Source organism: Sander lucioperca, chromosome 13 (genome assembly GCF_008315115.2).
Source record: "Sander lucioperca isolate FBNREF2018 chromosome 13, SLUC_FBN_1.2, whole genome shotgun sequence".
Taxonomy (NCBI): domain Eukaryota; kingdom Metazoa; phylum Chordata; class Actinopteri; order Perciformes; family Percidae; genus Sander; species Sander lucioperca.
In genome coordinates, this window is record NC_050185.1 from 18,207,640 (window position 1) to 18,234,905 (window position 27,266).

At 39.4% G+C, this 27,266-nt stretch overlaps 3 protein-coding genes and 1 long non-coding RNA gene across 4 annotated transcripts in view; 2 read left to right on the forward strand and 2 right to left on the reverse strand.

The window, feature by feature from the left end:
* LOC116036929 (Golgi SNAP receptor complex member 1-like) overlaps positions 1-4,555 on the reverse strand; it is a 44,094-nt gene extending 39,539 nt beyond the window's left edge. Inside the window, exons 1-5 of the mRNA XM_031280591.2 lie at positions 4,448-4,555; positions 2,770-2,893; positions 1,012-1,087; positions 463-570; positions 226-317 (exon numbers count right to left, since the gene is read on the reverse strand). Of these exons, the coding sequence (XP_031136451.1) occupies positions 226-317; positions 463-570; positions 1,012-1,087; positions 2,770-2,893; positions 4,448-4,490 (443 nt within the window). The 5' untranslated portion in view covers positions 4,491-4,555. The remainder of the gene's footprint in view (positions 1-225; positions 318-462; positions 571-1,011; positions 1,088-2,769; positions 2,894-4,447) is intronic.
* Positions 220-27,147, forward strand: LOC116036937. The gene is made up of 3 exons (XR_004101759.2): positions 220-230; positions 12,303-12,314; positions 27,015-27,147. It is a non-coding gene; the product is annotated as an uncharacterized LOC116036937 (long non-coding RNA).
* On the reverse strand, positions 5,579-7,794 carry cryba1b (crystallin, beta A1b). The gene is made up of 6 exons (XM_031280594.2): positions 7,689-7,794; positions 7,246-7,307; positions 6,964-7,082; positions 6,652-6,793; positions 6,412-6,554; positions 5,579-6,221 (listed from the first exon to the last, which is right to left on the reverse strand). Exons 1-6 carry the CDS (start codon positions 7,768-7,770, stop codon positions 6,074-6,076), a joined length of 696 nt encoding a protein of 231 aa, XP_031136454.1. The 5' UTR covers positions 7,771-7,794; the 3' UTR covers positions 5,579-6,073.
* Positions 13,816-24,042, forward strand: unc119b (unc-119 homolog b (C. elegans)). The gene is made up of 5 exons (XM_031280593.2): positions 13,816-14,080; positions 22,104-22,217; positions 22,588-22,687; positions 22,883-23,055; positions 23,777-24,042. Exons 1-5 carry the CDS (start codon positions 13,831-13,833, stop codon positions 23,887-23,889), a joined length of 750 nt encoding a protein of 249 aa, XP_031136453.1. The 5' UTR covers positions 13,816-13,830; the 3' UTR covers positions 23,890-24,042.
* Positions 27,148-27,266: the final 119 nt, after the last annotated feature.

Below are 27,266 nucleotides of genomic sequence, written 5' to 3' on the forward strand. Positions count from 1 at the left end.
ATATAGAGAAAAACAAGGATGGCAGGAATTAAGCGATTGCATCGGTTGTTGCATCCCAATTCACTCACTATGAGAGTTACAGTGGATTAAAATGTTCGCCATAGCGAAGAGTGGCGTTCTCCAATAATAGGGCATGCAATGTCGTGGTGAATGGAAAAAAACATAAAAGGGTTGCATTACATTTGTTAACAATATAGCTAACAACAGATGTATGAAGGCACTTACTCAATGTCTCTGTGAACAGAGCCTAGTAGGTCCTCTCGCTCTCGCAGACTGTAGAAGTTGCTTTTGGTTTTGTGGAATTCATGAGTATAGTCCTATGGGATAAAACAACAGCCAAAATGTATTACAATTTCACAAATGTTTCTTCTTAAACATATGGAATATACTTAGAATGACTAGCATGGGGAGCTGAAACACTTTTCAGCGTGAGAAAGTAGTACGAGAAAGTGAAGTATATACCTGTAAAATGTCTCTGTGTCTCTGTAAGGTGTGCATCAATGCTGCGTTATGTGATGAAGCCCCCGGAGTGTTTGTGTATCCTGCCATCTTGTCATTGACTGCAGTAAGCTGCAAAACAAAAAAACAAGATAAAACTGAAAACAAGTAGCCATAAAAACAATGATTTTTTTTTCATAAGACAGCCTTGTAGAATTTGAATAACTTGGCAAGATTGTAATTTAGACTATCAGACTACAGTCTAACTAATTTCAAAGTGAACATGAATGTATTATAATAACCATAAACCTCAATGCTAACCTAGACTGTACAACCTGTAAAACTAACTGTAGTTCTCGCAGCATATAAAAACACAGGATAACACAATCAGCTTTGGTTGGCTGCTCACTTTTATGTCTAAAAACAATGATTATAAATCAAACTCCCTTCGATATTTCTGGCATCACATCTATTCCATCCCCTGGGTTTTAGGCTTCAACACCTGCTTCTGAAGAAGACCCTAAAATCCCTTCAACTATGTTAGCGCCCATATATGTGTGATATTTGACTTACATTGGCCAATAGCTGCTCCAGCTCAGTAGTCATGGCCACGAGCATATTGTCTTGATATGAGCCAGCAGAATCGGACCTGATTTAAGAATGAAGGGAGAAGTTCAAGGTAATTCTTAAGTAAGTAATTTTTTTCATTCAAACTATAAAAAGTTGAATGTAAAAAAAGTACAGTTGAATGTCCGACAAAAACAACATGAGTGCACAGACTACACAACACAATTAAACAGGAAAAAAAAATTAATTTCAACACCAATTTGTGTCAAGAGTGGTCGGTGCTTAAAATGGTAATCCATGAAGCACGTATGGAGGCTTGTATCTTTTTAGGCAAATGACGTCATTGATGACATCCAAAGCCTCGCTGTCCGTCCATACCACATGACTGGTTTAGGAAGTGGTTCGAATCTACACGGTTGTATTGTACATCCATGATCTACACGTGTGTTGTGAGCAAATGAAGCCTCGAGAAATGAACCCTTTTGCGAACCAATTTGCTAAAAAAAGCTTTCATGCTTCATGAGGCTTCATCTCGCCATCACTAGCTGTGTGTAGGGCTGCAACAACGAATCGATAAAATCGATAAAATTTGATTATTAAAAAAAGTTGGCAACGAATTTCATTATCGATTCGTTGTGTCGCGTGACACGCCACTCAGTCGCGGAGATAAAAGCAATTGAGTTGAGTGCCGTGCAGAGCAGCACGGAGTGAAAGAAAAGAAAAAAGAGCAGAGCGGGGGTAGAGGACCCGTAACGTTGTTCTGAAACACATGGCGGAGGCAGAGAAATCAGTACGACCTAAGTCATCCAAGGTGTGGGAGCATTTCACACTAAATAAATTGAAAACGTGTTAATTGCAAGATAAGCAAAAGCGACACGGCATGGCACAGGCGCACCACGGTGATGATTCAGCACCTAAAATGTAAACATGTTGGAGTCCTTGATGAGAAGGAAGGGAGTTCAACAGCAGGGTAAAGTCACTACACAATCCTGCTTTTGTTCCGTTTTGAAGTGAGGAACGTAATGTCCCTCTTCTGGTGTGGTATTTACTCGTTATCCAGCTTGACAAGCATGACAAGCTAGCGTTAGCTCGTTAATAACAGTAGTAAAGCAGGACTAAAGACACGTTTTTATTCACTCGCCTTTTTTTGGCCCATTAATTTTTACAATCTATTATCATGTATATAATCTGTGCTTTGTCCCATATCAGTTATTGTTGACAAATATATGTGTGAGTGTTGTACTTTTTAATTTCATTTTAAAGTTCTTTTATAGCACTTGGTCATCTTAAGCTGTGTTTAAATGTGGTCTACAAATGAATGAGTGTGTGTGTGTGTGTGGTCTGTATCTTCTCTTTGGGTTACTTACCTTTACACAACTATTAACTAAAACAACAAGCATGTATGTAAGTATGTATTGAGTTGATGTAAATTAATGCTTTTTTGTTTTTTGTTTTTTTAGCCGTTTCATCGATTAATCGAAAAAATAATCGACAGATTAATCGATTATTAAAATAATCGTTAGTTGCAGCCCAACTGTGTGTTCATGATATTCTGTTGCCCAGTTAATGGCTAACAAAATAAATTGCTAATAGTTAAAAATACTAATTATCAGTTTTTCGGTAGAAATGTAAAAACAATGCTTTGCTAAATACAAAACCATGTGTTAATAGTAGTTTACAATGGTAGTAATTGTATTAAATTCTATATCCAAGGTCAGCAGAAGTCTTCCATTGTTAAAATGAAGTGAGGAGTGTGCAGCTGACCTGCTGTCTCTTGTCTGCTGGTCCCGGTTGCTGTTGCTGCTGTTGTAGCTGGTGCAGAGCTTACTGAAGGAGACCAGCTTGAGGTCCAGCTCATTTTCCAGCTGTCTGGCCTGTTTACGCAAATCTGAGTAAAGAAACAGAGAAACACTCAATACGAACATTTTAACATGGACGTAGACAAACAAAATAGTAATTAAAAATAGGCAATAAGAAGCAGACAAGATAGAAGGCATCATATAGACACCAAAAAAAAAAATCAATTCACAGCAGACAGATCGGGCCCAGATATGGCTTCAAGTTGGCACTGTTGGCTTTAGTTTGCAATGGCATGACCTACAGTGGTGCTCATAAGTTTATGAACCCATGCAAAAGTTGAATAAAAAGAGGAATAAAAAAAATCATCTTTTTGAAATTGGTTTTATTTCAGTTAGCCTAATAGCTGGTTTGACTTGCATTGAGAAATTATCTTATGTAAAGTACCCCATGCCAATCTCTAGGTATGGTGAAGGGTATGTGATGATGTGGGGCTATTTTAATTCCAAAGGCCAAGGGAACTTCATCAGGATGCATAGTATCCTGGATCCATGAAATAACTGGCCTTTAAAAATAAAAATCTGCCTGCCTCTATGGGAATTTAACATAGGGATGTACTCACTTATGCCCCCTGTATTTTAAGGAAGAACATTTATTTATTTACGATACATTATTCATTCACAAAGAAAATTGGTTGGATTTTTCCTCATTTTTTTAATTAGGGCATTAAGATCAATTTCCAAAAGATGATTTTTTTATTCCTCTTTTTAGTCAACTTTAGCATGGGTTCATAAACTTATGAGCACCACTGTATATAAGCCAAGCATGGCATGGTTTTTAAGATGGCAAACAAGAGTTAGGCTTGAGTGTTTGACCTAGACATGAAATTAAACCGTTTGGGCCACATTGTTGTAGCCAAAGGGAGACTCTCACTTTTGATTAAGTGTTTTTAAAACAATTTTAGAAGCTATGAAATCCCTGTGGATTGAATCAGCATATTTCAGTAATTCACCTTGTTGGAGGATTACAGCTTGCCAGTCATTAATACATGAAAGCTATGTGTGGCGAACATTAGTTTGGTAATGAGTTAATCAAATCGTAAAGAAATTAATGACAATATATGCAAACATCAATGCTAGGTTAAGGATTACCATTGTGACTCTGAAATCAAAAATACAACAAATGTTGAGGATGACTCGTTTTTCACTCCTGCCACCTAAAGAGAGGCAATAATTGATGTAAGACATTTTGCTCCAGTGATTTGCCAGTCCAGTCAGAGAGACTGAGGGGAAATTACACAAAGTTGAAGTTATTTTAAAACCCTAAAATATTTGGGACCTTTGAGAAAACACTCGTGGCTGGAGCCCCCAGAGCCACACCCCCGCCACCCCTCACCACACTTCAGATAGCAGTCCGATAGTTAACCGCTAATAACGTTAACTTTTCAAATAGATGTTAACGGCAAACAAGCTAACAGGTTAGCTTACAACCAGCTAAAGGTATCTTTATATCCGCGCGGATATAAAGTTTATTAACGTAACGTCTTACGGAAAATGTTAAATGTGTTTAACCTGAGTCGACAACGAGCAATAAAAAATGTACATGCGGAGAGTTGTTTTAAATTAGATGCTGTAACATGATTTACCTTCCCAATAGTTGCTGCTGGTTGCCATGTTTGTTGTTGACATGTCATCAGCCGTCAAGAAAATACAACTGTCGCAAATTCTAATTTCAGCTACAGCGTCCTCCGGTGGTTTCTGGCCGCAAGCGAACCACTTACTAATACAAAATCAATGTCTCTAAGCGAGGACGTTCACTCATTATTATCCCTGGGGTTAAAATGTGAAACACGATAGCATAGGCTTGTTGCTTAATGATTGAAATACACTCATCGCTGGACAATAGCTCCATGCTGATGGAGCCATGTCAGGGAAAACATAATAAAATAGTAATAAAATACTAAACTATAATACCCCATTACAAGTTATGCATTAACATGTCACAGTTGTAAAAGAACAGAAGTATCAAAACTTAAAGCATGATCATCAGACAAAATGGCCCATCATTATGGGCTATTATTATACAGTTATTGCAGTATAAAAATTGTGTTAGAGTAAATACTTCCCACCACTACAGGCCTATTATGAAAAGATTATTACAGATAGATGCAAATAGCAAGAAAATTAAAAGGCATTTCAGCTTAAATGCAGGTGGAAGAAATGAAATGAAAATTTGACTTCTGTGTATAATATATCTCTTTTAAGACTCATCCAAAAAAGAAACTGAAAATGAAATGGGCTATTTCTGGAGGATCTTTTCCATCAATAGGATGTGAGGCAGACTGAGATACATTTCCCATATTGTCCACAAACATGGCTCACAACATGGACTCATTTTAATCTATCTTAATGTTAGTTTATTCGTCAATCTTAGTTTATTCCTCCTTAAATCCTAAAGCTTTAGGGGGATCTTTTGAACTCCCAATTTAAACTGTAACCATCCATTAATTTATAATGTTTAGTTTAGGTGGATTAGTACTCAGTAGACATGTAACAGCACAGGTCAAACTCAAATGCAGTTTGTGTGTATTTAACCCATTAATGTTGTTTTTTTGAAAAATCTAATTCTGCATTGTTTGACATCATACAGTATGTATTCTAACTTATTCCAGCTCTTCATTAAAGCACTATGATTTTAATGTCACCAGCGGTGTCAAAGTTTCAGTAGAGAAAGAAAAGACACAAATGTAATGTAATTAAGGTACATGTCACTCGTATTGTGAATATCTCTGTTTCTTTGCTCATTCTCTTTATTCATCGTCTTGAACACAGGCAGTCATGGAAATCACAGTAACAGCAAGACTGGTGATCGTGTTGATGTAGAAGACAATGATGACGATGATGATGATGATAATGATGCCATCAATGGAGATGAAAAAGAGCAAAAACTTGTGTTTTTACCGTTCTGCAGAAAACCTTGGCAGATGAGGCCTCGCTTTCACACTGATTCAGCTTTTTCTCTCAATTCTGTCATTCCTATGTTCTGTCTTTCTTACATCTTTCTTTTCTTTTATGATGTTTCTTTAAAAAATGCAAAAGTGCTGTGAACAACTGACACCAGTAAGCACCTGAAGTCCAGCCCGGGATCCTGCTTTGATCAACGAAGCCGGGGAGATGGGGGTTGGGGGAGAGGAGGAAGAGAAGGAGGGGTGGAAGTGCAGGATGAGGGAGAAGAGGAGGAGATAAGGAAGTGCGATGGAAGTGCTGCCCTCTCAGTGCTGGATCCTCCTGATGGACTGAATCTGGGGAGTCTGGGAGTGAGAGCCAAACTCACGATAACACTTGTACTCTCCTCCGCGACAGTCACACTCCATGATGTACTGGTAGCCACGGTAGCCAGGGTACTGGTAGCACACAAAGCTGCAGGAATAAACAAGAACATACTTATTAAATGCATACATTTTAAACAAAATTAAGTAAAGTTAAAAATAGTTATGTAAGTAGCTGAAGGTGCCCAAAGCAGATCCTTATTCCCAGCCAGTGTGTGTTTGTAGCTCACTGTTACTGATAGGTGTGTAAAGCTTCACATCAAACAACATGATGGACTTACGCTCCACTCTGAATGTGCATGGATCCAACCTCGTTGTTCATCCAGCCCATGGCCTGCAGAGAGGGGTAGTCATCACACAGCTCGAACTGACGACCGGTCATGTTCTCCATCTCGAAGATGGTCATGCGGGACTCCTTGTGGTTCTGTTCAAATGAGGAGAGAGGGGGTTTAGCACAATTTGAGATGAAGCTCAGCCTAAAGTGGACTGAGGGCTGTTACTGCGCTGCATGATAAACCTACAGCACAGCAGATGGGCCTGAAGGAGATCATCCTCTCAATGCGGTAGGAGTTGCTGCCACTGTAGGCCTCAAAGCGAGGGTAGTCTCCCTTCTCCAGGACAAACTGCTGGCCGCAGAAGCTAGAGTGCTCATAGCCCACCCAGCTGAAAGTGGAGAGTGAAAATAATAAAATCAGAAACCAAGGAAATAAAATCAATTTTCACATTAATAAAATCAGCACAATTTCAGAATCTAAAAAAAAAGATGCTCCATTTTAGTTTTTAAATCAGCTTTAGCATTTCAAAAAGTGAGGAAATGCTCTCTGGGTACTTACGCGCCACACTCGACCTTCAGGGAGCGGATGTTCTCCATCCCACACTCCATGATGTTCTGGCAGCAGGCGGTGAACTCCATACGCCTGCCCTGGAAGTACTCCTGATCGTACACGGTGATCTGTAAAACACAAAATAATGAATGAAGGTGAGTCTGACACAGTTGAGTTAGCCTAAAAAAGACACATAGCAATCGAAACGGTGCCAAATAATGCATTGGAACTTCTTGCTACTCCCTGTGCTGATGGGTTATGTAGTGTTAAGCGTGTACACCATATGCTTACCTTCCAAGGGCCCATGGGCATGGGATTTGTCAGAGCCATTTTGTCTTGTTTTTCTATAGTACCTGTGGGGAAATACACAGACAGTCAGGCCCCCCGATGGAAGAAAACACTAAAAAACAAATCTGTATAATAAATAACCACCTATTCCTCATCCTGTCTGCTACTCTGGGTGGCATTTTAGCTTTCTCAGAGGCTTGTACCTCACTCCCAGGTTTCTCACGAGACATACTGTATAAGCCTATAACATTTACCCACCTATTTCCTTTCCTTGATTTGTATTAAAAAACCCTTATTTGCAGTAATTGTAATAAACAAGCCATTATGTCTTCACTGCAACCAATCAAGGCTCCCTGTTTTTAGTTGATATATTACATTAGAGACCCTTACTACATCATGTCCATAGATTTGGAAACTGTACTGTATTGTCCACTGGTTTGACCTACCCAAACTGGTGAACTGTGTATCGCAGGAGTTCCACTGAACGGTCTGCAGAGATGGTGTGTATGGGGGTATATATACACCCATGGGTGACAGGGGCAGGGGGGAAGGCACGCCTGGACTCGTGTCAGCACTTTGCTTTGGACTCCATTGTGTTGTTGTGTGAGCCACAGAGGGGTTAACACACAGACACACAGTGATTCATGCAAACACAAAGAGGGCACACATCTACACTGCTCTGTGATTAATCTATATTTTGGGGGGAAACAGTAAAGCTTTCTCCACCAGTTTGTAGATCAGTTATCAAATAGTGAAATCATAGTTCAGTTTTGATATGTTTAAATTAAGTCTTGATTAAATCTAAAGTTTTTGTTAGTAATCATTTACACTAACAGCATGTTATAAAGGAATATTGTGATTTATCAAATGAAAAAAATTACACTTAGTAAAAAGAGGCACATTCTCCAAAAGCTACTTTTCAGGCACCCTTGGAAAGATTTGCATGCCATTTGTTGCAAAAACTCCAAATAAATGCATATAGACAATACTAATCAATCATTGGTCAATTTGTCAATATCTTTTTTAAATTATTAGATAATTACAAATATTTAACCAATCACATGCTTGACTCTTGGGATGCTATCATGAATGATAATAACCTTCAGTCTGTAATACAAATATTTATTATATATGTTTCCTCATTGTATTGTATAATGTCATAGTGTGTTGTGAGTTTGTCTCAGCGCCACCAACTCTGATTGACTTTGCTTATCAATACATGTGCAGCATGTGTATCAGAGATCATGATTTTTTGTCAAGACTCGAAGAACAATTGCTTGTCTCCATCCTGTGTTGAATCATTTGAAAATGCATTTCAACGGCAATCTAATTTCCTAAAACTTGAATACCAAGTTTCATGACGGCTGGAAAAACATGATCAATGACGTTAACACTGGATTTGAAATAGGAAGATGGTGGCCACGTTGGAAATCTAATCAGGCTCTTTTATGTATCATAACAAATGCAGCAATCTATGGTGCGGTGGAAGAGGGACACGTTTGTTGGCAATAGAGTCAAAGATGAGTAGAGTTTAAACTAAAATGGCAGTAGTCCATCAAGAGAGTCTGATGGGTGTTCATATATATACATTTTTATCAAAAAGCAGCCACCCTGTCTGAGAACACCAGCAGAGGACATGCGTTTGTGGTGCAAATGTGAGTTGTGAATGAATGTACCTGTTGCTAAAACCTGTCTAAATGAATAAATCAACAATGAAGGTTGGCAGGGGGGGGGGCAATGGCACAGACTGAACAGGCAAAATGTATTGGATTGAAAGGCCTCATTAGCAGGAGTGGCAGCATGTTGGCATTGACTGATGTAATTGGAAGTTAAACTTTTAGGTAGCAGCGTGAATAGATTATTATTACACAAGGAAAATATAGTGGTAGTTCTATGAACAAAAAATACTTTTTAAACTTTTGATTTATCTGTACCATGCTTTTAAATACACTCTTGTTAAAGCCGTTCATGTTTCACAACTTAATGAATACAAATTTAATGTATTCAGAATCAAAATGTATGTTTGGTAGTGTTCTTTATTGTATCATCAAAGCAGGAAAGCATAGAGTAAATAACAGAGAGAGCAGCTGGTAGGAACATCCTCCTCTTTCCTCTAGCTGCACTGGACAATAAACATTTAGGAATGGCTTACTGAGGTCAGCACATTGCCCAGACTCTCTGTCTGTGTGTGTGTGTGTGTGTGTGTGTGTGTGTGTGTGTGTGTGTGTGTGTGTGTGTGTGTGCGTGTGTGTGTGTGCGCGCGTGTCCATGTTATTCCGTGATTGTTTCTACAACAGAGAGAGAGAGAGATACATGTGGACATTACAAATGATATCACAATAACAATATTTTTGTGAGCACATTCCTGATCAAAGTGGATTTGTTCAGGTCAGAATGAGAAAAAGAACAGGCGTGTGTGTGTGTGTGTGTGTGTGTGTGTGTGTGTGTGTGTGTGTGTTTCTGCTGATGATAGCAGCAGCAGCTCAGGCGTGACAAAAGGATGAGCTAACTCAGCAGGCCGATGTGAAGAGCCCACAGTGACCATATAGCCGACTCTCAGTGTACATGCATCAACATGACAAAACCTCAGATCTTCTATAGGCTACATGTTTAGCAGACCACCCTATACAGTCTCTCTCTCTCTCTCTCTCTCTCTCTCTCTCTCTATACACACACACACACACACATACACACACACACACTTACCAGCCACACGAACAGCCTGCACATGTAATACTAATTACAAAAAACAAGCTAAAATTTAGAAATCTGTTTTGACGTCTGTTTGGAAAAAGCTAGCCTTAAACTTTGTGAACTTGAGAATTGAATATCTGGGTTTTGGTCAGCATATGAACTAAAACAACTATCACAGTCACCTCTTGTCTTAATTGAATGATGAATTACATACTCTGGGTCAGGGGAACCCATCAAAATAGATACAGTATAGTAACACAATTCATACTTTTTCCCCAGCTACCCAGAAAAGGACAAACTTAAGTCAATATTAGAAAAAAAGGTTTGCAGTAAATGCAGGTTGCCTCTAGGGTGCAACATGTACACATAAATCCTGAGTTTCCAGGTCTATAATGATGATAATTTAGGAAATCCTCACACTCTTTAATACCTCTCAAGCGTTCTGGGGTCAATCAGTGCAGAGCCACATATAAAACATTAATGTAGCTGAAAACTTTATACAATGGCTCCTTGAAATCTCTGTCTTTGTCTTAACAGGGGCTTTGTTGAACTGCAGTTTCAGTTGGTTTGGCACTGTTATAATCACACACAGTGTGTGAGAGCTGTGATAGATAATCATGTGTGACTGAGATCTCCAGTGAGTCATCAGAGACGTATTGTGAAAAGGCTTCCTTTCTCCCTTTCCACTGGGCCCTGTTCCCCAAATTAATACGGTTTGGTGTCTGCGTAATCCTTAATTTCAGTGTAATGTTGTAGGTTATTGTTTTAATTTGTTACTTTATTATTTGACATAGGCCTGTTCGGCAGGTTTTTTGGGTTCATAGTGTTTTGCTATGATTCTGCCTGTGATGTGAGGTGTAGATCAGCTGCTCACCAGCTTAATCAGGGAGAGTGCATGCAGGTTTGCCTCATTAGGTCTTTTCTGTAGGGAGGGGCTGGGCAATCCCGAGGAGTAGAACAATAGGTAAGATAGTTCTGCAGTAAATGGCATTTTTATAATATTTGGGGTGCCTATTGTTGTGGGTGCACATATATGTTTAAATAGTAATGTCAGCAGTAACTGATCTATCCAATTGTAATGATGTTTTGAGAAAATGTGTTAATGTTGCTTGTTCAGGTTAGCTCACCCTATAATCACCTGTGCCGGTGGTAGCGTCCAGTTAGGGGGGGCTGAGTTAAAAGGGCTTTAGGAGACAAAAGAAGATACTTGGCAGCTTGCTGCGAGGTTGCTGCTTTGTTTGTTTGTTTGCTGTTATTTTGCCTCATTTTTTTTGTATTTTGGTTTGAGTATGTTTTGGTGTCATTTTGTTAATAGACACAAATTGTGCACTTTAAAAGCCTCCTCTCCAGTCTTCAATCGTGACATGTATCCATCAATAGGAGAGTCAGAAATAGGATTAGAAGCTCACACATTTGTTTCCATTCGGCTATCTCCTCAGCTTCTAATACTGGGTTACAATTATCTGATGTTGCCTGTTTATAGGGCCAACATACCAATATATGATTTTCTTCTACAATGCCACAGTTATGACCATTTCCAGCAGGAGACAACAGCTATAAATGTAAAGTCTGGAGAAAACTTAGCTAATTACAGGTGAATTCATCAATGTAAATGAGGCTGCAGATCTTAGACTTAACACATTTTAATGGGCTAACTGGAACACTGGTGGAAGAAGTATTCAAGTAAGTCTTGCATTAAATTCTCAAGTCCTGGGAACTTCCCCCCTCTCCTAATCAACTCAGTGCAGAGAGGTATGTTGGATTGACACTCTAACCCAGTTGAGCCTTTTGGCCTAAATGAAGAACTGTACATGTCATGTTTTCTCTAATTTATTACACTTGATGGATGCAATAGGATACCTGTACTTTTTGTCGTCTTACAGTTTTTTCCAACTGCTTACACACGTTTTCAAAACTGTCTCCTTTTTTCAAAACTCTACACACAATTCCCAAAACTGCACACACAAAATGCAAAATGCCTCACATCTCCTTCAAAATGAAACACTGCATTCAAAAAACCATAAACACATCTCAAAATGAAGCATTTGCATCAAATGGCAAATACTTTTTTCATAATAGTATATTTTTGGATTTTGGATATACCATGTACACACTGTTGTTCTAAATCTAAAGCTCTTTTGTCTTTCATAGGCTTATATCTACATTTACAATGTTCTAGAGTGAAAGTAATCTGCTGAGAGTGGTTGAAAAGTGCACTGTAAACAACAATGTAATGTTACAGTAAAAGAGAAAATATTTATTGGACAAAACATTACATTTGTAAGAGTAGCACAGTGTTGTATACAGTAGCATGAAACAAGAAAACAAAACTACAAATATGTGTAAACCAAAGGTATCATTTTTAGAATAAAGAATGTGTGTGTGTGTGTGTGTGTGTGTGTGTGTGTGTGTGTGTGTGTGTGTGTGTGTGTGTGTTTGTCTGTCGTGGTGGAGGGGGGTGGGGGGATTGTATGCATAAACAAAGTCTGATTGATTTGTAATGCTAAAATAGTCATTAGATAGTTGCATGCAGTATGGACACCACTGTAAAGCTACTCAAGATGGGCTTTTCTCATGATCAATCCATGGTTGATCACATGATGAATAAGTGTGGCCCTGATCTCATCAGAGATGGCTCTCCTTCCTCTTCTTCCCTCCTCCTCCTCCTCCTCCTCCTCCTCGTTGTCATCCCCTGTCTGTCCCTCCTCCTCCCCTTGCTCTCTGTCTATTGTTGGCATCCATTGTTCAAAACAGGTAATCTGGCCTTTGAATTATGTATAGGCCTATACTACAGCAGTGATTGGTTAGTGTTCAGTTATGTTTGCACATGTGAGGAGAGTGTGTGTGTGCCCTGGTAAATAAGTGTAGCATTTTGATTGGTTGTGTTTAGAAAAGGAAAGCAAGTCACTTCCTGTTAGATTTTTGTGTCTTAGGTAGAGAATTCTGTGTAGTGTTTTGAAAAAAGTGTTTTATGCAATTCAAAACTGAGTGAAAGGCTGAGAAATAGCTTATGGTTTTGGAGATTTGCTGTGTAATTTTGCACTTTGAGTGAGAGGTTTAAAAAATCGTGTGACATGAAAGTATTTTGTGTGTAAGCAGTTGAAAAAAAACTGTAATTGTGCTTTCTCTTTCCATTAAGATATATGTGTGCTCTTTTGTTTCTTATGTAGGCTACTTATAATGCAGGGGGAGGGGTACTTTGACAACTTTGGCAACGCCCACCCTTGGATCCATTATCCAATAGATTTGAAATCCTCTTCAGCCAATTATCCAATGACAATTGTACACCTGTAGATTAACTATATAGTGTTTGCCTTTCGTCTTTGTCAATTTTGACTGTTTGCACAAAGTCTGCAAATCGGTGTTCTCCATCATCTTTTTGACAGAAAACTTCTTTTACCTCGGAAGTTGTGTCAACTGGATTGTTGCGCGCATTTGTCGGTTGATGCGCCGATTGCGCGCAGAAGCACCAGCAGCGCGACCCCGCTTTAAAGGGCTGCTGCGACGCCCCCTCCCCCTCCTTGACAGCAACAGCCATCTGCAGCCTCCTTTTCAATTTCAAACCCAGCAGATTTTTTTCCCAGAGACTTCTAGCTTGACTTGACACAACCGAAATAGCGTATCTGAGAGCAGCTGCGCAGAAAAGCAGCAGACATCATCAGCCCGCTCTCCGCATATTGCGCTCAACCAACGAGAGCCTTGGGCGCTGCATGCAATCCGTCTGCGGAGACAGACTGCAGACTCATAATAAAGCCCAAGCGGATTTGAATTAGGCACCGGATAACAGACAGCAACTGTGCATCCTTCGGTGAGGGAGGGAGGAAGGGGGAGAGGGAGGCAACTGTTTTGTATCTTGGAAGCTCTGGGTTAGGAGAGGGGGAGGAGGAGCGGAGAATGAGCTATTCTTGTACCAGCAGAGGCAACAGCCAGGACCCATCAACCGCTAAGAAGGCTGCCGGTAATAATCCGGGCAGAGGCGCAGACAGCAGCAGTAGCGGCAGCCCGAAGCAAACGGTGGCGATGAAAGTGAAGAAAGGCTGCAACTCGACTGACGTGGGGGTCCCGGGGACCATGGAGGAGGACCTGCAAGGCAGCACGGTGATCACTCCGGATGATGTTCTGGGCTTGCAAAAAATCACAGAAAGTAAGTTCACTGTCGGTTGTTGATTGACACAAAGCAGGACAAAGGTGTCGAGATGTTACAGCTCATGTATGAGTCATGTATCACGTCTTTGCCGTTTCCCCTTCTTTATGTAATCTACATAGGCCCTATTCAAACACATGATAATGCATCACTGGAGACCCGCTCTCCTAAATGTTAACCTGTGTGCATATGTGCTTTAAACCTCTTTTGGTGGAGTCCAGTAGCCCTGTGACCTGTCAGCCTACCAGTATTGTGTGGAGGTTAAGTTTAGCACACAATTATGGTGGCGGGTGAAAGTAATGCTTAAAAAAACGTGTGTGTGTAATAAGTGCAACCAGGCTGAAAAACTAGACTTGATGGAGCAGTTAAGGAGTCACAAAATGCAGATGACAGTTATTTGCAGTTAATTCTGAACATACATGACTTGCATTGTATCCTCTTCACTTCAGGATGATTATATTTGAGTAGAAATGTGTGGAGTGGGGGTGCAGGGGTCACTGAGGGTGTCATCCTTTAAAGCAGCCTGTATGCTTCCTTAGCATGAGTTCACTTTAACCAGCGCAGAGAATTAAAACACCCAGGTGTCATGTTTGCGTGTGCTTATAATCTTACACTCGTTCTTTTGAACAGATATATACAGTATATTACAGATATCTTCTAACTCAGTTTAACAGTTGTTTAAATGTTATAGCTGGAGTTTGCAGTTTAATTCTGTAGTCAGGTAGCTTGATTGAAAATAACCTTGTCAGGAAGGTTGTAGACACCACATCCAATAAGACTGGTATAGTATCAGTAGTTAAGTAAGTAGCAATACCACAATGTAAAAAACCGAGTAAAAGTACAGAAGTATTATCAGCAAAACATACTTAAAGTAGCAAAAGTAAAAGTATTTGTTATGCAGACAAACAGCCGCTGCATTGTTATATTGCTATATATTACATTTTTTCATTATTGTTACTGATGCTTTAGGCTTGCATTGCCAGACCTATCTCCACAGCGCTGTGGAGTTATAGGTGTGGCTACTCCGCACATACATTCACTCTGGGTTGTTTGCATATCTTTTTTGCAAACCCAAGTTCCGGACGCAGCAACTTTGTCAGGCAATTATGCTGGAAATGTACTTTCGTTCATACACCCTACTGATGCATTAACGTGTTAGTAGTATATTTTACTCTTGTTGTAAGTTGACCAGGAGAGAATTTTAACTACATCCTAATTCACTGATAAACCAAGTTGGTATATATTGTCATGTCTAAAGGCCTCTTTTACCACTTGAGACATTTTGATTACCACACTTACTGTTGAAAAGAGCTTTTGAAATGGCTCATTTAAATTTGTGTATTCATGTCACAGTATAAAAAGCTGCTGATTACTTCATGCAGTTTTTAATTAAGGCACACCCCTAAATCTCAAACAGGCCTCTTATAGAGAAACACATGGAGAGGTGGCAGCCAAGAAGCTCTTATGTGCACAAGAACACCTACATCTATCACCAACTCAGGTCTTAAACCAGTAGTTAGCTAACAGGTGGCCAGCAGGGCATTTGACTATTTAAAGGCCAGTATAATGCCTTACTTACACAACACTGTTCCATTGGCTGTTACGATACATACGGAGTGTGATAACATGCAAACACTCTTGGAGTCAGATTTTCTCCCAGCTTTAGTTCTACATGTACTGTTGGTCTTTTTACTCTCTTGTAATTAGTCCTACAGCAAAGATACCTTCACTTAAATCATATTTTCATCATCTTATCCTTTTCCTCTTTGCCTTATTGCTATTACTTTTTCTTATATATAGCTCAGTATAATACAGGACGTTTATGTTGTGATGAGGAATGAGACTTTGCTCATCCAGTCCATAATCACAGCTTACTGAGAAGAGGAAGAGCTCTGGGAACATCCTCTGGCTCAGCTTGTTCCTTCCCTCTGATGGTCACCGTACTCTGATGGTTTCTTTAATTGTCTATCTGTATTTCGACACATCTTTGTGGGTGATCCCCATGGTTGAGTCTACGCATTGGATCATTAATCTAGCTTCACAGGGACGGACAACACGTAATGATTCTGTCTCCCACGCTCGATCCTGTTATGGTCTTGGAAACTCAAACTTTCCTATCTCACAGCGTCATCGCTGGAGACAAGAGGAGGCATGTGTGAATCACCACAGCAACATGGATACATGCTTGAATCACTACGGCAACGTGAAGCATCTCCCTGTGGTTACAGCCAGTGGAGCGTGCGTCTCTGTTCTCCCACACACTTCCTCCTCTACTTTCTTCCCTTTCTTTCTTCTCCTCTGCTCCCCTGTTTAACAGTGTAGTTGTGCTGTCACTTGACAGATTACATAGACAGAAATGGACATATGTACACACTCACTCACGCTTGCTTGACACCGTTTGTGGTGGTCGAACAAAGCAGGAAACAACCTGAAGCCCTTCTGTTGCTTTGTGACTCGTTTGTCTCTGTTTTTTTCCTGCTGCTGCACATTCTCAAGTGGCTAAAATTGATTCCCTCTCGAAGTGACATGATTCACAATTGACAGCTTAGCACAGCTCAGCCAGACTTAACAGTTCAGTCAAAAAGCTGCTTGGAGCACAGAAGAGGAAACTTTGTGTTGGATAAATTCTCAGAAAAGTGACTTTCAAATAGCATAAAGTTTGTGAGCTGCATCTTTAAAGGTGCACTATGAGTTCCTGCATGGTTTCAGCGCGATTTCATTTTATGTCTCAAATCGTAGGCATCTCTCCTTGATCTGCTAGCTGCCTGCCCCCTGAATACACTGTGAAAAATCCCGGTCTCGGGAGACAACACAGGGGTCGTAAACATTAAACAAACACTAGGGGCACAGGATGGGGGGGGTGGGTTGTTTGACGTTTACGACCCCTGGCTTTTTCACAGTGTATTCAGGGGGCAGGCAGCTAGTGGATCAAGGAGAGATGCTTACGATGTGAGACAAATTTTGATTATAAAATGTCCAAAGCTGAAAAATGCCCATCACAACTCACATTTCTTTGTCTTACATTTTAGTAAATCGAATATTTTGGGGTTTTGGACCATTGGTCTAGTCAGACTCAATTGATAAATTGTCCCGACATTGGGAAATACTGGTTGAGGAGGACTGTATTATGTATTATTTTCTATATCTGGACAACTTGTAATGCATCATCGTACTTATACCTCAGCCGGTTACTAGCAGTCTTATCCAGTCAGAGGTGTTCTGATATATCGTTTTAACAGACGCCTTCCAGCAAATCAGGAAGAAGTATATTCTGTAGCCACAGTATGTTTTAACGTTGCATTACTTCTGTTGGGAGTTTCTGAAATAGGTGACATGAAATTTAGCTCATGGCTAGAACTTTGATCAGTGTTGAGCTAAAGTCAGTCTAATAACAATTGTATTCATGAACATCACTGATGCAGTTTCACAGCTTTAAAAGGATTCACAGTGGTGAGATTTATTTTTGTGTCCGCTGAGTGACAAAAGCACTCATACAAGCATAACTGGTTCATACTGAACCGGCCTGTGGAACTTTGAGGTCTTCAGTGTGAAAGCAAAATAACCAAGTGATTATCTGTGAGAATACATTCTATTTTTCAACCCACAAGGTCTGTTAAGCACCCAGAGCTCAAATAACCCACTTAGGCCTGCACTAATTTTCGGCTTGTACTATTTTAGTAGTGTGCTGGTGTAGATCTGATGCAGTTAAATGCTCCGTACTGTGCAGTTAAAATGGGGTAGCTGGTGCTAAAACAAGGTCGACTTTATTTGCTCGTCAAAATCGTTATGAGATGATACAGATGGGTCATATAATTGGAGAAGGCCCAACACAGATATTGTCTACAACTGAGAACATGTCAGAGGCCTCTTTTTGGCCAAATGTGAAATGTCTGCAATGAACCTCCATCAAACCAAACTCAGGTTCTCTTCCTTACCTGGTCTTTTTTAAACTGTCTCTCATTTTAAAGCCATCCCCATTTTGACCTCAGCACTGTTGCTATGATACTGTGGTCATCAGCAGGCAAATTCAGGTCAGTAAGACAGGGACGAGGTGTGTCGCTCCTCTACACCAGCATGCTATCAAACTCACTTCATCGCAGTTCAGAGGGCTTAGGGGAGGAGATTGTTACACATCAAGTCTCTTTCTTTATATTAAGCTGAATTTGAGAAAACAAACCAGTTCTGTTATTCAAACACAAGTTTACTGTAAACTGAATGGCGTTTAATAGCATCTTTCTCCTGTAATTTGGCATATTTAATGTTGAAACCAGGCAGTCAAAATGTAGGGAGGGTCATTCAGAATTTCAAGCAATTCAGCTATCCCAGTTTGATCTGCTGCTCCCTCCCCTCGCTGCTTTAATTCTACCTCCTCCCTCCAGTGACTAGTTGGATTTGCCTTCATACAAAAAACTAAAGTTTTTTTTTTTTTTTTTTTAATCCAATGTGAGTGGTGTTGGGCCTAAGTGCCTTTCTCCTCCCACAGTAGATCACCTCTTTATGACGGTTTTCCAAGTTGTAATCTTGCACGAACAGAGCCCGCCACATGAGTCGCTGGTTGTGGTTATGCATGCGGTAGAGAAAAACGTGGGTTATAATCAGTGAAGGTTACAACTTGGAAATTGCCAAAGTATTGCCCTGTTATTTTTATCGTTCTGTTTTACTGTAATATCCTGCAAGTATTAGCTGATGGTGACTGTGTTTTTCCATATTTTGTAGAAGCTCAGCTGATGCTGGATTTACTTGTCTTTAGGAGTTGTGTCAAAGATCTCATCAGAAAATCATCAGGTTTTTTTTATCAGTAAAACGTTCAATAAAATCAACTACAACACATTCATACTTAAAATACCTTGGATATTACAAAAAATGTACGTTAGACAATTAGACAGAGAGAATCAGATATACATTTAAATATATCTTTGATTAACCAATGCAGCAAAAACATATATATATGCTCAGCAATATATTGATGGCTTCTAATTTTTTAGATTAATCTAAAAATTGCACACTAAATATCAATATGTGGATATGTTAAATAGCATCCTATGTGTAGTTTTATATAAACTAATGCAAACAATAATGACAATATCATTTTAAATACATTGGAGATACTAACTGGCTAAATATATTTACTACAAACACCTTAGGTTTTGTGAGATGACGTGAGAGCATGTAGACAACACACTTCAAACAACTCTTTGACCTCATGGTTCTTCATTAGGAGGCTCAAAGGTAACTCTTAGCACTTGGTTAGCAAATGGACAACACCAGCTGTGATTCAGTGTAATATACACGTGCATACGAACACACACTAAATGCAGAACTGTTATTAATGCTACGACTTCTTGCAGCCATATATGTTGTATGTTATTCATTCAAATGATGTGGCTGCTGAGGGTGTTTGTTTGCTTTGTGTGTGTATGGAGGCTGTGTGAATCTTCATGTGTTGTACGGCAGTGTGATCAGCGCCGACCTTAGCATTCAGACTGACAGAGGAGCAAAGGCATCAGAGCGTCACAAGGAATCAGATCAGCTCTGTCAGGAACACTCCGCTCATACAGTAAACTGAGTTGACAACACGCTGTGACTTCAGGTTATGGTTCTATGCTTTGGCATAAATATATAAACATGAGAAATAACATGCGGGGAGTATTGTAGATAATCCTCCAGGGGGAGTTAATGTAGAAATAAACGCCATTCAAGAAGCAAAAAGGCTCCAGTTTGGTAACACTGTAAGTAAGTGTCTAAAAACACTTTCATCCTAATTGGTCCTGACCTACATATTATCTCATTTACATTTTACACTGGTGAACTACTACTAATTGTTGAAATGATATCCAATCATTTACCTCATTTTGGCTGCTGGAGATCAGCACAAATTACATGCTGTTTGATTAGGGTGTTGCTGTATTTATAAACTTTATTTAATTATAAAATGAATTTGTGTGATCAAATTAATCATTCTTTTCACTCATTGGAGCCTCATTTTTATGTCCTTATGTAAATGATCTTTTCATTCTAGTGAAGCCATTTGTAAATGAATTGTTGAACATGTTTCTGATGTTTAGTAATGATGATTGAGATATCACTGATATCAATGATGGTTTACAGGAACATGTCATGAATTAATGATGCAGGTGCGATCAATAGCCACGGCCATGCGCAATTGTCGGTTGCCAGGTGTGTTGCATCAGCAGTTAATTTCAAGTCAGACCTTTTCCCCTCCAGTGTGATGTCAGTCTGTTCCTACACACATCCTTATCTACCAAACTAAAAGACATAACTACATGCACTGTTGCACTGGCCCCTCACGGAAAAACCTTATTTATCGTTTTTAGAAATGTACAAAATTTTGTTACTGACTTTATCAATTTAGCAAAATACTTTATATTGTAAAAGAAATAGGAAAAGCAGACCTGCATGAGATTCACAGTTGGGATCTGATAGCAACATCTGGATATTGTCATTTTTTTTTGGCTGGAAGCTGTCAATGTGTCATAAAGAACAGCTGGTGGGTTGATTAGCCGATCAGAGCTGCCATCGTTGGCGATGAAATGATCCCTCGCTGTACCGATAGACATCCATGTCTCCACTGCTGTTGCTGTTGGTCTTTGAGCAGACAGATGTGGTCGGCTGTCAGCGGACACACTGTGTGTCTGCGTGACAAACGCAGATCTGTTAACGTGTAATCACTCACATTTATTGACTCTGCTTCTCTCGAGGCTGCTCAGACCTGCAGTGATCCACTCTCAAATCCCTGAAACAACGTTATCCCAAATGTATTAATTTATTTTTAATCTGTGTGAGCTTTGTGGCTGCTGGTGTGAGGCAAGGGAGGGAGCAGGCCTCAGTGGAGATGATGGAGAGAGATGTTGGTGTTACAATTGCCAGCCTGCAGTATCATCGGATCAGGCAGGAAGCAGAAAGTGTCTGTTGTGCCGGGGAACGCTAATAAGCAGTGACACTGCCTGATGAAGGCAGGAAGGATTAGAGAAATAAAAATAACTCATCGTTAGTGTGATTGTGTGTGAGTGTGTGTGAGTGAGTGTGGCTTCTCCAACACATTTTTACATTATGATTCATGTAAAAAATGTACTTCAAATGGTCACAGGGAGCTGTCAAAAAGTTAAACTGATTTGAAATGGGATTGAATTTATGTTATATGAATATATTGTTCATTCATTGTTTTGTTGTTCAAGTTTTTGGGTATGTCAAGTTTGGAGTGCATGTTTCAATATAGCCACTTAGAGAGTATTTCTTTTCTAGTTCTCTCAGTGTTGCTTTTTGTTCATGGAGAGGTTTGAATGAAAAGTGTTGCGGTGCAACTAGTGCTTGTTACTGTAAGAGAATAATTTTCTTTGTTTGCAGCAGTTAACATTAAAACAACCTAATTAGTATTTATTTTCAGTCATAATTTCAATCTAATATCTTATTATATTCATTAATAAAGAAAATGAATAAGCATATTTAATAGCTGCAAACAAGATATTTTTAATATTGTAATAAGAAAGTAAGTGATCCTCTTGGGGCGGGAATTTATTTAAAAATCCTCGTTCGTGGTGTCAATACGGTACCTGAGTTTCAGAGCCAAGAACATTTTTGTTACCTTTAACACGTTTTAAACTTTTTATTAGTTACCAAAAGTGCTCTGTGCATCACTGTTAAAATAAACATTGCCTATATAATCAAAAGGTTCCTAAATGAAATCAGGAAATATCTGATCAAAGAATAAGTTAAAAAAAAAAAAAAGTCTAATCTCTTTCGATACCAACCATCACCCTCTGCTGTGAACACATTTCACTCTCAAAAAGTATTGAGGTTCGATACTCAGGCCTACTGCTTTCCTCTTATATGATTTATTGATCAGGGAGTGAATGTAGGCTACTTGATGTGTTTTTATAAAAAGTGTATTTGTGTCTAATCTGTAACTCTCTCTCTCTCTCTCTCTCTCTCTCTCTCTCTCTCTCTCTCTCTCTCTCTCTCTCTCTCTCTCTCTCTCTCTCTCTCTCTCCCTCCCCATTCTCAGATTATCTGTGCAGCTCGGACGAAAACATTTACAACATTGACTTCACCAGGTTCAAGATCAGAGATATGGAAACCGCCACAGTGCTGTTTGAAATCACCAAACCTCCATCAATAGGCGAGTCAATTGAGATGGATTTCTTTCACTTAACCTTTATTATACCATGAAACTACTTAATAGTATTATAATTAATAGTTAGTAAACAAACATTATAAAACTGCCTCATACATGCAGGCTGCACACATCTACTAAACAACCCCAGTACCTTCCCACCACTTTGGGGCTTATTCTCAAACAAAACATTTTTTTTTTTTTGTAGCAAACATGAGCTGGAATATAAACGTAGTACTTTCATGGTAAATTCAATTTTGGGTTGTTTAATACTCTTTGTAGTAACATGTTTGTTTTCAGTCAACCACATTCAGGCCAGGGAAAATGTTCATGTATTATTTCTTTATATTCTGTTTCCGTTCCACACAAACGTTAGACAAAGCAGGAGAGAAGAGGGATGTTGACCCAAACGCCGGCCGATTTGTCCGTTACCAGTTCACTCCCGCTTTTCTCCGACTGCGACAAGTTGGAGCCACGTAAGTCAAAACATGTGTTGATCTTTATTTACACGGATGTGTTCTCTCTCTCTCTCTCTCTCTCTCTCTCTCTCTCTCTCTCTCTCTCTCTCTCTCTCTCTCTCTCTCTCTCTCTCTCTCTCTCTCTCTCTCTCTCGCTGTCTGTGATTTCTCTGTATCACTCACCTTTTTTTCTGTCTGTCATCGTCCCTCCAGCGTTGAGTTCACGGTCGGAGATAAGCCGATAGAAAACTTCAGGATGATCGAGAGACATTATTTTAGAGAGAAGTTGCTCAAGAGTTTTGACTTTGAGTTCGGCTTCTGCATGCCCAGCAGCAAGAACACCTGTGAACACATCTACGAATTCCCACCTCTGTCTGAGGACATCAGTAAGTAGGCTAAATGTTTTTGTATGTTTGGTTTGTAGCTGATTTGGCACAAATACTTATTAAAACAGTTGTTGATTAGTTTTCTGTTGATTGAATAAACGATTAATTGTACACAAGAGCAGTTTGACCAAAGAGTATTTTTTTGTTATTGTAGTATTGTTTTTTTTTTTTTGTAGGATTTGTTTAGTGTCCTAAAGAGGTGATAGTATCCAGTGTATTTCACAAGAAACAAGTCTAAAGCCCTTCTAGCATCTCTGTGATGTTGTACTTAGGCACAGCGGTGTTTTGAGTTTAATGCTAACATCAGCGTGCTAACATGCTCACAATAACAAGGCTAACATGCTGATGATAAGCAGGTATAATGTTTATCATGGTCACCATCTTAGTTTAGCTTGTTAGCATGCTAACATTTGCTAATTAGCACTAATACAAAGTAGGCTGACAGGAATGTCATTCATTTTCCTGTGTGGAACATAAATGTCTCTACTAAATTTAATGGCAATCCATCCTAAAGCTGAGTCATTACATTTAAAACCACAAATGTCAACCTCATGGTGGTGCTAGAGGAAAAGTCAGCCATGCTGCTAGCATAGCTAAAAACATGTAGTGTATAAAAACGTGTGTTATTCTTTTTATCCTTCTAATCATCTTGGGCCCCCTTGGGGGGGCACAACCCCTAGGTTGGGAACCAGTGCTCTAATGTTTTTGTGTCTGCTCACAGTCAGAGAGATGGTCCTGCACCCGTATGAGACGCAGTCTGACAGCTTCTACTTTGTGGACAATAAGCTGGTGATGCACAACAAGGCGGATTACTCTTACAACGGCGGGACGTAGAGACGACACGCTGACACGAGAGACAGGTGGATGTACGGACTGACCTAAGGGACGATCGGAGTACACTGGTGGATTAAACATCCTGTCAATCCAGTAGTCTCTCTCTCTTTATTTCTCTCCTTCTCTGTCTTTCTTCCGCTGAGAGATCGCCATCCAGAAAGTGTGTGTGTGTGTGTGTGTGTGTGTGTGTGTGTGTGTGTGTGTGGCTAAGCCTAAAAAAAAAAAGGCTTAACCCACACACAGTTCACAGCTTGTGTGGCATCACTGTTACAAAGTGTTTTTGTGACATGATAAACCAGCAAGTAAGCAACTTTTTAGGAAATATCAGATGTTTTTTTGCTCTCAAAATAAGAAAAAACTCTTCTTCAAATATTCATTAAAATTGCTTTTTTTCATTCCTGTACATGTTATGGCGTTTTTCCATTACATGGTACCTGCCGGCTCAACGCACACACCAGCGCACAAGTATAACATCAGGCCACTTGAGCTTGTTTTACAGTTCTGTGGAGGCTCCACGCAGAGCTTCACCGTAGCCTATGTAATATGTGGCCTGATGTATACATTTGTCAGCTGGTGTGTGCGTCGAGCCAGCGTGTGTGTGTGTGTGTGTGTGTGTACGTAGGATGCGGCGAAAGCTCTGCCTGGAGCCTCCTCCGCAGAACTGTAAACAAGCGGCGCCGTAGTAAACTGCCGTGACCTAAGGCGACACGAACGTTGAAGGTGTGTGTTGTTGCCAGAAGACACATTTTGTTTCTAAAGAAGCTGGAGGCAGCAAAAAAAAAAAAAACAGCTGGCTAAACTGTTTAAAAATAGCGGGTTTGTTCAGGACACCCCCGTCTGTCGCTTTCACGTCACCTTTTCGGCTCGCCTCGGCTCGCTTGGAACCTTGACTGCGGAGGTACTAAAAAAAGTACCTGTTAGCAGGTACCAGGGACTTTTTTTCGTAATGGAAAACCAAAAAAGGCGAGTCGAGGCGAGTCGAGCAGGTACCATGTAATGGAAAAGCGCCATTAGTGTTTAGGAACAAACATTGCATCTAAAAAAATTGTGTTTTTAGGACTTAAGTCAAAGTTTTTGGGGAAAGTATTTATCAGATTCAGTGAGTGAGTATGTGTTTGTGTACTTCGTATGACTGTCTGAAGCATGACTTATAGTCTGAAAAAAAATATTTAAACAATAATATGGTCATCTGGTGTGCAGAGGTCGAATAGATTTCCAAAACCTGTTAGCACATTTTTCTAAACAGTAAGCAGTAGTTGGTTCATCAGACGCGTTTCCTGTTTTTGTCTCCCTTTGTTCCTTATTTATTTCACGAGTCATGCTACCTGTTTTAACTGTAGGGCGCATGTGCTCATTGTCTTTGCTCAAAGCACAACATCTCTGCAGCTTTGTCAGCTGTGTAGTAGCCATACTTTTCCAGCCTCATGTTGCTATGTTTAGGCGATAAAGAAGTTGTTAAAACCTTTGTTAAGTTGTGTGTCCAAGTTTTAAGTTTTTGCTGTTTGGAAACTTTTCATGAAAGAAGAAAAGGAAAACTTGCATTTGTAAATGTTGATATTTTTCAGTCAGATTTGTGTTGCAAAAAAGGAAGATTTGAGGTAATGTAGCAGAAATCACCCTTAAATCTCCATATATTCTTTTGTTTGTACAAGTATGTGATCTAAATTTTGTTTCTGTGGCAGTCCTCATGTCGTTCATGTCCATGTGTTGTTTCTCTGTTATCTGATTGCTACTATCTGATCGCTCATTTCTGTCTCATTGTTTTCAGACACATTCCGGTGAGTTAGAACCTGAGTGTGTTGATCTCTCTTGTTATTTGAGGGCATTTATCACAGGGAATCAGTAACTGATCTGTCTTAGGACAACTCTAAATTGTAATATGCACACTTGGCTTCCTCTCTCTGTGCTGAGACACAACCTGACCCAAATAGTATCCAAAAAAGTTATCTTTTTGCAAAATATCTGCACATAATGTGTGATTTGAAATAGGGCTGCAACTAACGATTATTTTCATAGTCTATTAATCAGTCGATTATTTTCTTGATTAATCGATTAGTTGTTTGATCTATAAAAAATGTCAAAACGTGGTGAAAAATGTGGATCAGTGTTTCCCAAAGCCTAACATGACGTCCTCAAATGTCTTGTTTTGTCCAGAACTCAAAGATATTCAGTTTACTGTCACAGAGGAGAGAAGAAACTAGAAAATATTCACATTTAAGAAGCTGGAGTCAGAGAAATCTTATTTTTTATAATAAAAAAATGACTCAAACTGATTAATCGATTATCAAAATAGTTGGCGATTAATTTAATAGTTGACAACTAATCAATTAATCGATTCATCTTTGCACCTCTAATTTGAATCACTTTATAGTGAGTTTAGTGATCCTACTTAAATTGCTGTAAACTCCACCCGCCTGTTGCAGAAAGTGTGTTCAAACAAATGCTGCAAATGATTTGCAAATACTAGTTGAGCCAGGTCTATGAAGAAATGCAGCCAGTTTAAAGGAAATTACTCAAATGCAGCTGTTGTGTTCAGATCAACACAAGAGAAGGGTGGAAAATGATTTAGATTGTCATTAGCTTAAAGTGATTAAAATCCAGGGGACTTTTTGGGGGCTGATTGTGAGTTACATGTACAGAAAATAAAGTAGCAAATGTGCTAAAAGTAGTGAAATCGACATTTCATGTCATGAAATGTAACACAGATGTGTAGAACACATTTATTTATGACCAATTGTGACTCGTGTACAAATTATTTTGAACTCATGTAAAGTTTTTGACGATTCAAATGTTGGTAAAAAATAAATAAAGATTTACGGGATTTTTTGAAATATCAGTGTCTTGACTCTTAATATTGTGAATGACAGAGTTCACACTGTTTCAGACTACAAAGGGCTACGTAAATGTGGGGGGGAAAAAACAGTGCTGGGACGTCCTGTTGCTCCACTACTGTACATGTTCAGTTTATTACATTTACCTGCAATAACCACAGTAGATAAGCATACTGACCTTCGCTACATTCGTATCCTGTTGGCAGTCCTTTATCTCAAAGTTATTCTTCAACCAGCCTTTTCATCTGTACTCACTTGTGTGCACAGTATTAGTAACCCTTTCCTGCTATTGAGTTGTGCGCGCCGCTTTCTGTATCACCTTCACTTTGTGTACATGTCGGCCTAATTACTGGAATGGATTTGTTAGATAAGAAGATTGATACCGCTCTCCATGTTTGTCCCTTTAGTGTGAAGCTGGAGTGAGGAGATGGTTAACTTAACTTATATCTTGTTTATTCTGTACAAAAACTAAATGTAAAACAGTAAATTTTGGTTTTCACCTCTGTTTTTGTACAGATAAAACAAACAACATAAAATGTTAATTAG